This window comes from Dendrobates tinctorius, unplaced genomic scaffold, assembly GCF_039654945.1.
Source record: "Dendrobates tinctorius isolate UK_male_01 unplaced genomic scaffold, ASM3965494v1 ptg000204l, whole genome shotgun sequence".
NCBI lineage: Eukaryota > Metazoa > Chordata > Amphibia > Anura > Dendrobatidae > Dendrobates > Dendrobates tinctorius.
Window position 1 is genome coordinate 357591 of NW_027361871.1, and position 13864 is coordinate 371454.

The 13864-nt window shown below is 42.7% G+C and overlaps 1 protein-coding gene across 8 annotated transcripts in view; it reads right to left on the minus strand.

Moving 5' to 3' along the window:
- Window positions 1-13864, minus strand: part of LOC141057365 (tRNA N6-adenosine threonylcarbamoyltransferase, mitochondrial-like) — a 212344-nt gene that overhangs the window by 27312 nt on the left and 171168 nt on the right. The window contains exons 8-9 of one of the 8 annotated variants that reach the window (XM_073553952.1): window positions 3694-3765; window positions 1243-2550 (exon numbers count right to left, since the gene is read on the minus strand). The exons of 6 other annotated variants lie outside the window; for them this stretch is intronic. In XM_073553952.1, the coding sequence (XP_073410053.1) occupies window positions 3726-3765 (40 nt within the window). In that variant the 3' untranslated portion in view covers window positions 1243-2550; window positions 3694-3725. Of the gene's footprint in view, window positions 1-1242; window positions 2551-3693; window positions 3766-13864 lie in introns of those variants that run through there. One more of the 8 variants, XM_073553950.1, reaches the window with a different exon arrangement.

Consider the following 13864-nt stretch of genomic DNA (forward strand, 5'->3'; position numbering starts at 1 on the left):
GAACCTCGTATAGCGATAAACCAAGTATCCTCTTACTCAACATGATGTTGGCGTTCATCTAAGTCCAAACCCGAAGTGCCTGTATGATTTGGTTAAGTAGGAATCCATTTCTTGGATTCCACTGAAGCTGGAGTCTAGAAAATTACAGCGTGGGTAGCTATCGGAGCACATTCCAAATATGTAACTTTCATTCTTATACCACCAACTGGGGTCAAGATATGCCCTCTCACATATGCCTAAAGCACATGTCTGCAGACAAAGGATTGTGTTATGAATGGGCACCGAGGCTGATAGCAGGCCCAAGCTAAGCCACAGAAAACCAGAGAGGCTGGTAACTAAGCAGATGCAGACCCCTGATCCTGTCCACACAACTAGCAGTAGCCGTGGAGCGTGCCTACGATGATCCTAGACGCCTAGGCACAGCCGGAGAGCTAACTAAGCATAAAGCAAGAAAGGGGAAATCTAAACTGCCCCAGAGCAGACCCCAAAGGAATAGATAGCCCCCAAACATATATTGTCGATGAGACAAGATGAAAACACAAACACAGGCAGAAAAATAGACTGAGCAAACGATGGGGCCCAAGTTGACTAGACAGGACATGAAAGGACACTGTCTGCAATCATGCAAAAAAACCCTGCAAAAAGTCCAACACGTCTGATGCACAAAAAACACTGAAGTCGCACGACTTCGCCCCCACTATATCAGTACTCTGGTATATTCTGAAAGCAAAGCAAAAATAGACCAATATAACAGGGGACAAAACAAACTGGCAAATGCAATAACATGTGGGCGGTGATTCAGCACAGCCCCAGCCGGAGCTGGCTGACCCGCACAAAGCAGAGATAAACAAAACCAGATCAAATGCAAACAAAACAACAAATGAACCACTTGGCTGAACCATGCAGGGAAAGAGCAGGAGACATCAGACCTCAGAAGGCACAGGAAGAAAATCACCAGCAGGGATAGAGGGAGTCGGCTGTCTTAAATCCCAATCAGAAACCCCAGATCTCCAATCTGCTTCCTCATTATCAGAATTAAAACAGTGAGGGTGATATCCTGGATGAATTTAATAGTTAATAAAATAGTATAGTAGAATATAATAAAATATAAATTAGAACCACCCTTCTGAGACAATGGATGGCAGACCATCCGGGAAAAGCAACTGTACACACTGGATGTGGAGGAAAAAACCGGCAAGGTAACAAATGGATATCAATAAGATATATGCAACAACACGCAAGATAATTAAAATACCCTTTATTAAAATATGGGTGTAAACATTAAACAATTAAAAAGAAAGGCATCCCATATGTATACATGGTATAATAATGTAATACGCTATAGCATAAAGCTTAGTAAATAACCATGTAGGACAGGCTCAATAATGAACAGGTAATGATTATGTGCAACATGGCGTGACAAAGAAAATTATAAAAGTAGGGTGCACAAATAATGGGGACAAAAAAATGCCAATGTGTGCAAAAAAAACACACTAAATGTGTGGAAACCACGAAAAGTGAGGATCAGGGAATGGAACAATTACCTGGTGAGCCCTTAATGGTGCCTGTAACGCGCCCCGACGCGCGTTTCGGAGTAGGTCTCCTTCGTCAGGGGGTGGAGATGCTAATGGCCGGCACGTCCATTTATAATGAGTAAAATGCCGGGCAGGTCACAAAACGGCGCATGCGCCGCCACTGCGACCCGGAAGACACATCGCGCGCGGCGTCACATGACAAAACACCGCCGGGTGAACCCGGCGTGTCAGGGCATGAAGAGACGCCGTCGCCATGCGAATCCCCGGCGCCGAGGCGGCGCACGCGCACAAGTGCCCGTCCAGGAACAAATAGGGAAGAGTGTAGGTGCAGCAACAGCTGCAAAAGGACCACTTAGCCCAGCATATCGCCACAATATATATATATGGTTTATGGGGACACAAATATAAGATCCAATAATGTGAGAAAAAGGACATGGTGAAAAATAATAATAATAGTAATGATAAATGGAGAGCGTAATACTGTATATAAATACATAATGAACGATCCACATATGAGATGTGAGGAAAATCTTTTTTAAAAAACAAAATTACAACAATATATGTGACAACTAATTACAAAGTGATGAATAAATATAGTGCAAAAGGGGAAAGTGTACATTCCACAAAATGATATATAAATAGATATTGCTGAAAAAAAAATATATATCTCCATCCATATTGCAAGGTTCAAGGTATATCACTGTTACGAAGTGATAAATATATATAATGCAAAAGGAGGGAAGTGCACATTCCACATAATAATATACATATAAATATTGTTATAACTCAAGGTGCATCACTGTAACAAAGTGATGAATGTATATGATGTAAAAAAGGGGGGAGGTGCATATTCTACATAATATATATATATACATATTACTGAAAAAAAATATATATATCTCTCTCCATCCATATTCAATATCATAATATATACAAGTGAAAAAAATCTTGTCACTGTTTCTTCTTTCTCAGATGTGAACGGTCCACAAAAAATACAGAGTGCCGGCCAAAGAATCTAAAATAAACACAAAGAAAATTAAAAAGTGCACAAAAGTATTTTATAAAAACGGAATAAAAGACAAACTCTCATTCAAACGCAGTGGAGACACAGTGTTCAGTGTCCAGATCCACTGGGTTTCTATCTGTGCAAGACGTTTGCTAACGCTGCCTCCCCTAATCCCTTTACGGATCATATCAATGCCAAACACTTTTAATAGAGTAGGATCACAATTGTGATGCATTTTAAAGTGTTTTGGCAAGGTTTTAAGGGAAGCAATATCCTCAACCTCACTTGCTGCCCTTATGCCCAGAACGTGCTCACGAACCCTCACCTTGAGCTGGCGGGTGGTAAGGCCAACATAGATGAGGGAACATGGGCACGTGGCATAATAGATCACAGCTGTTGATAAACAGGTGATGGATTGTTTGATATCAAAGACACGCGATCCATCAGAGCTAGCAAAGGTGCAGGCTCTGACAATGTTACAGCAAGCAACACAAGAGCCACAAGGTTTGCATCCTGCGGATCGTGTATGTTGAGTCATGAAATTATTGACTGGTTCGGAAATATAGTGACTTTTCACTAACCAGTCACCAAGATTGGGTGATCTACGAAAAGCGATGTTAGGGCAGTCACCAATGTATTTAGAGATTATCGGGTCATTTTTTAAAATGGGCCAAAATTTTTTTAAATAAAATCTCATTTGTTCATTGTGACCATTGAACGTAGTGATAAACCTTACCACTTCCTTAGATTCAGATCTATTCATGTTCGTATAAAGTGCATTGTGACGTGACGTGTGCTTGGCCCTATTAAAGGCTCTCTTCAGTGATCGCCTGCTATAACCACGTTCAAGAAATCTTTCCTTTAGAAGATCAGCCTGTTTGAAAAAATCGGTGTCTGTAGAGCAAATACGTCTTAAACGTAAAAATTGCCCAATGGGTATTGAATTGATAAGCGTGTGGGGGTGGGAAGATGAAGCATGGAGAAGCGCATTAACGGAGGTATGTTTTCTAAATAAATCTGTCTGAAGATGATTGTCACAATCCCTCATCACTAGAACATCAAGAAATTCAATGGTTTTAAAATCACTGTGATATGTAAGATGCACGTTGATGTTATTGGAATTCAATACATCAATGAAATCAGGCAACATACCGATGGGATCCTGCCAAATGAAAAATATGTCGTCAATGTAGCGTGTCCAGAAAAGATGTGGACCGTTCACATCTGAGAAAGAAGAAACAGTGACAAGATTTTTTTCACTTGTATATATTATGATATTGAATATGGATGGAGAGAGATATATATTTTTTCAGTAATATGTATATATATATATATATATATATATTATATATATATTATTATGTAGAATATGCACCTCCCCCCTTTTTTACATCATATACATTCATCACTTTGTTACAGTGATGCACCTTGAGTTATAACAATATTTATATATTATTATGTGGAATGTGCACTTCCCTCCTTTTGCATTATATATATTTATCACTTCGTAACAGTGATATACCTTGAACCTTGCAATATGGATGGAGATATATATATTTTTTTTCAGCAATATCTATTTATATATCATTTTGTGGAATGTACACTTTCCCCTTTTCCACTATATTTATTCATCACTTTGTAATTAGTTGTCACATATATTGTTGTAATTTTGTTTTTTAAAAAAGATTTTCCTCACATCTCATATGTGGATCGTTCATTATGTATTTATATACAGTATTACGCTCTCCATTTATCATTATTATTATTATTCCTATTTTTCACCAAGTCCTTTTTCTCACATTATTGGATCTTAGATTTGTGTCCCCATAAACCATATATATATATTGTGGCGATATGCTGGGCTAAGTGGTCCTTTTGCAGCTGTTGCTGCACCTACACTCTTCCCTATTTGTTCCTGGACGGGCACTTGTGCGCGTGCGCCGCCTCGGCGCCGGGGGTTCGCATGGCGACGGCGTCTCTTCATGCCCTGACACGCCGGGTTCACCCGGCGGTGTTTTGTCATGTGACGCCGCGCGCGATGTGTCTTCCGGGTCGCGGCGGCGGTGACCTGCCCGGCATTGAACTCATTATAAATGGACGTGCCGGCCATTAGCATCTCCACCCCCTGACGAAGGAGACCTACTCCGAAACACGCGTCGGGGCGCATTACAGGCACCATTAAGGGCTCACCAGGTAATTGTTCCATTCCCTGATCCTCACTTTTCGTGGTTTCCACACATTTAGTGTGGTTTTTTTGCACACATTGGCATTTTTTTGTCCCCATTATTTGTGCACCCTACTTTTATAATTTTCTTTGTCATGCCATGTTGCACATAATCATTACCTGTTCATTATTGAGCCTGTCCTACATGGTTATTTACTAAGCTTTATGCTATAGCGTATTACATTATTATACTATGTATACATATGGGATGCCTTTCTTTTTAATTGTTTAATGTGTACACCCATATTTTAATAAAGGGTATTTTAATTATCTTGCGTGTTGTTGCATATATCTTATTGATATCCATTTGTTACTTTGCCGGTTTTTTCCTCCACATCCAGTGTGTACAGTTGCTGCCTCATTATCAGGTGGCAAGCCTCTGTCAATCAGATCAGCTCCACTACCTCCATTAACCACCAGAGGGAGTCCAGAAAGAGAACTCGCAACCCCTCTGTCAATCTGACCAGCTCCATTACCTTCAGTAATCACCAGAGGGAAGCCAGAGAGAGAATTCACAACAGGATTGTATTCTGATTCCCCCAGCACATTCTTGAGGGAGAGGGAGGATTATAGGATTACACTTGCAGGCATAGGGAGAAGGAGGTGGAAGGGGGGTCGAAAACCCACAGCGTGTGTTTGTAATGCCATGTATCTTTCTAGAAGTATACTCAGAATGTGGCATAGCAGGATCATTACACCTCATCCAAGGGAGTAGCTTTGTTACAGTGTATACAAAAATGTGCATTTTCCTAACAGATCAAAATTTCAGACCACACTCAGTGTCAAAGGCATATATGAAATACTAGTTTACCAGGAGAAAATGGTGACAATTAGAAAAAGAAAATGTACCTTCAATTAAAATATAATGAGTGCCAAATATATGTGTCATGCTCGCCATGTCTGTTTATGTCCGCCAAGTCTGTTTTGTCTCAAGAACTCCTGGAGCGGTGTGCATGCGCATCTCATGTCTGCTATCCTGCTTGCTCCCTAGAGCAGTGTGCACACTCACCTCATGTCTGCTGAGCTGCAAGATGCCTGCATTTCTGCTTTGCCTTCTGTGATCTTCTCGTCATGTCTAGAATCCCTGATCTTGTGTCTTTCCTAGGATCCTGCACTGTCTGGTTCTGCAATCATCTCGTCATGTCTAAAACCCTGATCATGTGACTGCACTCTGTGATCCTGGAGCATCTGAACTAGGAAGTTCTCCCCTGGTCCTGACTGGGAAGAGGAGGTGCTATGCCCTATATTAGACCGCCCCTTCCTATGCTCAGGGCCTGAGTATTGTGTGGTGTCCCTGCATGGCTGCTTGGTCTGTGGGGCACTCCCTCTATTCTGTGCCCTTGCACTCTGCTCTGTCGTGTGTCTCTGCACACGCTCCATGCTCATACTCCATCTCTTGTCCCGTGCCTTGTCTTATGTTTGTCTGTTGTGCCATGTTCGTCCTTGTCCTGCTTGGACTTGTAGTCCTTCTGTTATTCTCTGCCTTGCCTGTTTTCGCTATGCCTTGTTCCTCCCTATGGTCTCAGTCTTTGCTTGCTCTGCCTCGCCCTCTCCTATGGTGCTCTGTAGTGCTCCCTGGCACACGCACCATCCCTCCTTTCTTTCCTTTCGTGCTCTTTTCCATGTCTAGTCCCAAGGCTCTGCCTTGGCCCGGCTCTGGGCTTCGGCCTACGCTCCGCTGCTAGACTCTTTTCCTATTATGCTCTCTTGCACGTTTCTAGGCTAGTCCCAAGGTCCTCCCTTGGCCCGGCCCTGGGCTTCAGCCTAAGCTCCGCTGCTAGCTCTGTTCTTGCTCTGACCTGATTCCGTGTTTCTGCCTATGCTTCCGTCCCTGGTTCCGTACATTGCCTAAGCCCTGCCTTGTTTCTCGTCTTGTCTTCCCTTGCTCTGTTTCTTCGTGAGCCCTTTGCATACGCCTGGCCTTCCTACCCTCCTGTTTGTGCCTCAGCCGTGCCCGCCCTAGCCGTGCCCGCCTGCTTGTGCCTCAGCCGTGCTTGTCGGTCAGTGACAGCTGTGTCGCCTGCCATGCCTCAGCCGGGTTCGCTGGAGTCTTGCCCGTCTGTCAGTGGCCGCAGCCCGATCAGCTAGCCAGTGCCCCAGCCGTGCCCTCTGTGCTCCCTTGCACTTCACGCTGTTTCCGCACTGTGCTCTGCGTGCTCTTTAAAGCACGCGCAGGCCCTCGCCTGCCCATGGCATACCTCCCCGTGCTTCTATAAAAGTACGCGCAGGCTTTGCCATGTCCCCTGTCGTGCCCTCTTGCACGCACAGGCCCTAACCCTGTCCTGGAACCTGACCCTGGCGTGAATCTCTGCACGCGCAGGACTCTGCCTCGCCTGTCCCTGGCGTGCCTCTCTGCACGCGCAGGAATCTGCCTCGTCTGATCTTGGCGTGCCTCTCTGCACGCGAAGCACTCTGCCTTGTGACATTATGCCTTGGCGTGTCTCTACACACGCACTCTGTCTTACCTTGAACCCTGGCGTGTCTCCAAGCACGCACCCTACCTTGAACCCTGGCGTGTGTCCAAGCACACACCCTGCCTTGAACCCTGGAGTGGCTCCAAGCACGCACCCTGCCTTGAACCCTGGCGTGGCTCCAAGCACGCACCCTGCCTTGAACCCTGGCGTGGCTCCAAGCACGCACCCTGCCTTGAACCCTGGCGTGGCTCCAAGCACGCACCCTGCCTTGAACCCTGGCGTGGCTCCAAGCACGCACCCTGCCTTGAACCTTGGCTTGCCTGCCGGATTCCCGAAACCTGCCGACCGTTGCCAGAGGTCCCGAACCAGATAACTGTGGCCTGATGTCCAGAGCTGATGTCCACAGCCTGATGCCTGGACCCTGTCAGTCGTTGCCAGTAGTCCAGAGTCTGATGCCATCACACCCCGTCTTGGATCCTGGCGTGTCCTAGCATGCATCCCTTCTAGGAACTCTTGTGTGATCCCTATCACGTATCCTGTCTTGGTCCCTGGTATGTTTACATGCACGTGTTATGCCTGGAACATTTGGCATGCCCTTGCACGCATCCTGCCGTGTTTCACTGTTTGTGCCCTGCACCTGATTCCCTGTTATGCCTTACACCAGAATAAAGTGTGAATCCACGTTTGAGGAAGAAACTGTGTGACTTCGCGTTATGTTTGGTATCCTGTCCGTCCTGTTGTCAGACACTCAATAGTGTCTCCTTGAGTCGACCATCTGGTCCAGCTGCCTTGGTCTTGCCCCTGACACTCCCTGTACAGGCGGTGGGTTCTCCCCTACTAATCAAGGCTAATGTTAACTATTTATCTGGAGTATCCAATATACCCATAGCCTCCTGATGAACTTGTATCATTGGGGGAAAAGAATTGGAGGCATGATGTATAGATCAGTATCATTATTGAACATCCTATATATTAACCCCTTAATGTCCAATGACGGACACAGTCCGTCATTAGACATATCCCCTGCTTTGATGAGGGCTCCTGGCGCTGAGCCCGCATCAAAGCCGGGACATGTCAGCTGTTATGAACAGCTGACATGTGCCTGCAATAGGCTCGAGCGGAATCGCCGTCCACCCGCACCTATTAACTAGTTAAATCCCGCTGTCAAAGCTGACAGCGGGCATTTAAACAGCATTTCCGGCCGCCAGGCCAGAAATGACCTCATCGCCGACCCCCGTCATGTGATCGGGGGTCAGCGTTATGTTGCCTGGACAACCAGAGGTCTCTGAGACCTCTATGGTTGTTCCAGGCATATGGCTTTCAGCGCCACCCAGTGGTCGGCGCTGAAAGCACAGGAGTAAATTTGCTACATATGGGCGATTTGCTCATCGCCCATATGTAGCAGAGCCAATCAGGTTGCGCATGGTTCTAGCCTCCTATGGAGGCTATTGAAGCATGCCAAAAGTTAAAAAAAAATGTTTAGAATAAAAAAAATTAAAAAACCTAAAAGTTCAAATCACCCCCCCTTTTGCCCCAATCAAAATAAAACAGTAAAAAAAAAATCCCACATACACATATTAGGTATCGCCGCGTTCAGAATAGCCCGATCAATAAAAAAAAAGCATTAACCCGATCGCTAAACGGCGTAGCAAGAAAAAAAATTCAAAATGCCAGAATTACGTTTTTTTGGTCGCCAAGACATTGCATTAAACTGCAATAACGGGCGATCAAAAGAACGTATCATTAAAAACGTCAGCCCGGCACCGAAAAAATAAGCCCAGATCATGAAAAATGATAACGGTCTCGGAAAATTGCGCAAATTTTTTTTTTTTTTTTTTTTTTGTTTTAGCAAAGTCTGGAATTTTTTTCCACCACTTAGATAAAAGAGGACATAGACATGTTTGGTGTCTATGAACTCGTAATGACCTGGAGAATCATAATGGCTGGTCAGATTTAGCATCTAGTGAAGTGTGGGATTGCACTTTTTTTGCAATTTCACCGCACTTGGAATTTTTTTCCCGTTTTCGAGTACATGACATGGTAAAACCAATGGTGTCATTTAAAAGTACAACTTGTCCCGCAAAAAATAAGCCCTAACATGGCCATATAGATGGAAAAATAAAAAAGCTATGGCTTTGGAAAGAAGGGGAGCGAAAAACGAATGCGAAAAATCGAAAAAAGCTCCGGTCATTAAGGGGTTAACTGCATTTCAAGGTGCTATACTTGTTTGTTTATATATAAACCTATTTACTTATTGAGGCATAATGTGTGGATTAGCAACAATGTCTGTTTACCCTGTCTACTGAATAAGTTTAAGAAACTCCTCAATTTGCTTTGTTTTGGAGGCACGTGGTGTTATTGGTCAAGCATATGTACTGTACATTTGTCTAATGTATCTATTGACTGTACAGCTATCATTTAAGTCTTCCCCTCTATTTCTATTGGGGCTAATACATCATTTAATACCCTCAACAATGGTTATTAAATGTAGCCATTTATATGCATTTTCATTGAGTCATCAAGTGTATTTCTTCCCATTAATCAATTGTTTAGTGTCAGTTGCTTATATTCACCTACTTCCTGGTTCACCATCCACCACTCTATATACTCTTGCGTCCTGTCTAGGAGTAGACTCCAACAGATTGTAGACTGGAATTGGCCTGTAGCCTGCCATATTAACCCCTTAAAGAGCAAGCCACTTTGTAAGTTAATGACCAGGCCTTAATTTTGAAATCAGACCACTGTCACTATGTGCTTATAACTCTGGAATGCTTCAACGGAGGATCCCGCTGATTCTGAGAATGTTTTTTCGTGACATATTGTACTTCATGTTAGTGGTAAAATTTATTTGATATGACTTGCGTTTCTTTATGAAAAAATGGAAATATAGCGAAAATTTTTAAAATTTTGCCATTTTCAAACTTATTTTTTATGCCCTTAAATCAGAGAGATATGTCACAAAAAATAGTTAATAAATAACATTTACCACATGTCTACTTTACATCAGCACAATTTTGGAACCAAAATTTTTTTTGTTAGGAAGTTATAAGGGTTAAAAGTTGACCAGCGATTTCTCATTTTTATGACAAAATTTTAAAAAACATTTTTTTAGGGACCACATCACATTTGAAGTCACTTTGAGTGGTCAATATGACAGAAAATACCCAAAAGTGACACCATTCTAAAAACTACACCCCTCAAGGTGTTCAAAACTACATTCAAGAAGTATATTAACCCTTTAGGTACTTCACAAGAATTGAAGCAATGTGGAAGGAGAAAAATGAACATTTAACTTTTTTCCCTAAAATTTATCTTTGGACACAATTTTTTTTTTTTATTTTGTCAAGGGTTTCAGGAGAAAATGAACCATAATATTTGTTGTGCAATTTCTCCTGAGAACACTGATACCCCATGTGTGGAGGAAGACCAATCTTTAGGAGTACGGCAGGGCTCAGAAGGGAAGGAGCATCATTTGAGATTTTGAAGGTCAAATTGGCTGGAATCGAGAGCGGACGCCATGTCGCGTTTGGACAGACCATGATGTACCTAAACAGTGGAAACCCCACATAAGTGACCCCATTTTGGAAACTAGACTCCCCAAGGAACTTATCTAAATGTGTGGTGAGCACTTTGAACCCCCAAGGGCTTCACAGAAGGTTATAACGTAGAGTCGTAAAATTAAAAAATCATGTTTTCCACAAAAATGATCTTTTCACCCCCAATTTTTATTTTCCCAAGGGTAACAGGACCCCAAAAGTTATTGTGCAATTTGTCCTGAGTATGCTGATACCCCATATGTGGGGGTAAACCACTATTTGGGCGCATGGCAGAGCTCAGAAGGGAAGCAGCGCCATTTGACTTTTTTGGCTGGAATTGAAATAGGATGCCATGTCACATTTGGAGAGCCCTGATGTGCCTAAACTGTGTAAACCCCCCACAAGTGACACCATTTTGGAAACTAGACCCCCCCAAGGAGCTTATCTAGATGTGTGGTGAACACTTTGAACCCCCAAGTGCTTCACAGAAGTTTATAACGTAGAACCGTGAAAATAAATCATTTTTTTCCACAAAAATGATCTTTTTGCCACCAAATTTTTATTTTCACAAGGGTAACAGGAGAAATTAGACCCCAAAAGTTGTTGTGCAATTTGTCTCGAGTACGCTGATACCCCATATGTGGGGGTAAACCACTGTGATCGCCTTACTGCGATCCTTGGGAGGCAGAATGCACAAATCCACAAAAGGTGAAGAATTGGTTTTATTTTTTACGCCGTTCCTCATGCGGTATTAGTGATATGACTATTCCTCGGGTTGGTACAATTAAAGCGACATCTCATTTATATGTTTTTTGTTTTTTACACAATGAAAACTTTTATAGAAAAAATAATTATTTTTGCATCACTTTATTCTGCGAGCTATAACTTTTTTATTTTTCCGCTGATGGAGCTGTATGGTGGCTTGTTTTTTGGGGGACAAAATGATGCTTTCAGCGGTACCATGCTTATTCATATCTGTCTTTTTGATCGCGTGTTATTGCACTTTTTCCAAGCGGTATAAGGATACCGCTTGGAAAAAGTATAATTTGCTACTTTTTTGTTGTTTTTTTTAGCGGCGTTCACTGAAGGGGTTAACTAGGGTGACGCTTTTACAGATGGGATTTTTACGGATGCAGCGATACGAGACGAGTATTTTTGTGTTCATTTTATTTTTTTACATGTGTATTTTTAGGGGAATTTTTTTTATTATTTTTAATTATTTTTTAATATTTTATTTCATGTTTTTTTTTTCCTTGTCCAATTATGGGACATTCATTTTCGGTATAATACATTACAATGCTCCAGCATTATAATGTATTATGCCTATGCTGAAAGCTGCAGACACCATGGTCTCTGCAGCTTTCCGTAGGTAAATGACCCGGAGGTTGTCATGACACCTCTGGGTCATCATGGCACAGGTCGGTCCCCGCGATTACATCGTGGGGATGCCGACCTGAGGCAGAGGGAGCCCCCTACCCTCTACCTTCCCCTCTGAATGCTGCGATTGTGCTCGATCGCAGCAGTGAGGGGTTTAACAGCGGGGAATGGCGGGGGCACCACTCCCAGCTGTCAGTGCAGGACACTCAGCCCACTGCAGCGCTGAGCTCCTGCACTGATCATCGGGCAGGAGATGCTGACATTTTAGCCTCTCCTGCCCGATCGCTGCTGTTTGGTCAGTCAGACTGACTGACCAATCACAGCGCTTGGTGTGCAGGGACCGACTGCAAGGGTCCCTGCACCACTTGCCGTGCCTGTCAGCTGTCATAGACAGCTGTCGGCTCTGAACTGTCACTGCGTGTTTACACGCAGTGGCAGTTCAAAGCCATGACGTTCACAGTCCGTCATGATGCTGGAAGTTACCTCCTGCCATGACGGACTGTGCACGTCAGTGGACATTAAGGGGTTAATGAATCTGATAAAAAAAACCAACCAAACTAAATAATGATAAAAAAGGTTCATTTTCAGCTTTAAGCAAACAACACATGTACGATAAAATATGCTATAAACAGAAATTGGTACCTGATTGCTATAGTAGCTAGCGCTTTGTCCCTTTCAAAGAATAAACCACTAGTTGCATATAGATGCAGCAAGAATCTAAGTGATGTTTTATTACATAAACGATTCCAAGAAAATAAAAAGCAAAACAATTTGATGTGGTTAAATTCAATCAGTCCAATAGGTAACTTTATTTTACCCCTTAAGCCCCAAGGGTGGTTTGCACGTTAATGATCGCGCCATTTTTTACAATGCTGACCACTGTCCCTTTATGAGGTCATAACTCAGGAATGCTTCAACGGATCTAGGCGATTCTTAGGTTGTTTTCTCGTGACATATTGTACTTCATGTTAGTGGTAACATTTCATTGATATAACTTGCGTTTAATTGTGAAAAAAATGGAAATATGGAAAAAATTTTGAAAATATTGCCATTTTCAAACTTTGAATTTTTATGCCCTTAAAATAGAGAAATATGTGACAAAGTAATTACTAAATAACATTTCCCACATGTCTACTTTACATCAGCACAATTTTGGAAACAAAATTTTTTTTTATTAGGAAGTTATAAGGGTTAAAAGTTGACCAGCGATTTCTCATTTTAACAAAATTTACAAAACCATTATTTTTTTAGGGACCCCCTCATATTCAAAGTCACTTTGAGGGGTCTATATGGCAGAAAATACCCAAAAATGACACCATTCTAAAAACTGCACCCCTCAAGCTACTCAAAACTACATTCAAGAAGATTATTAACCCTTCAGGTGCTTCACAGGAACTAAAACAACGTGGAAGGAAAAAATGAACATTTATCTTTTTAGTCACAAAAATTGATCTTTTAGCAACATTTTTTTTATTTTCCCATGGGTAACAGGAGAAATTAGACCCCAAAAGTTGTTGTCCAATTTGTCCTGAGTGTGCTGATACCCCATATGTGGGGGAAAAACACTGTTTGAGCACACGGCAGGGCTCGGAAAGGAAGGAGCGCTGTTTGACATTTTCAACCTAAAATTGGCTGATATTGAAATCGGAAGCCATGTTCCGTTTGGAGAACCAATGATATGCCTAAACAGTGGAAACCCCCCACAAGTGACCCAATTTTGGAAACTAGACCCCCTAAGGAACTTATCTAGATGTGTGGTGAGCACTTTGAAC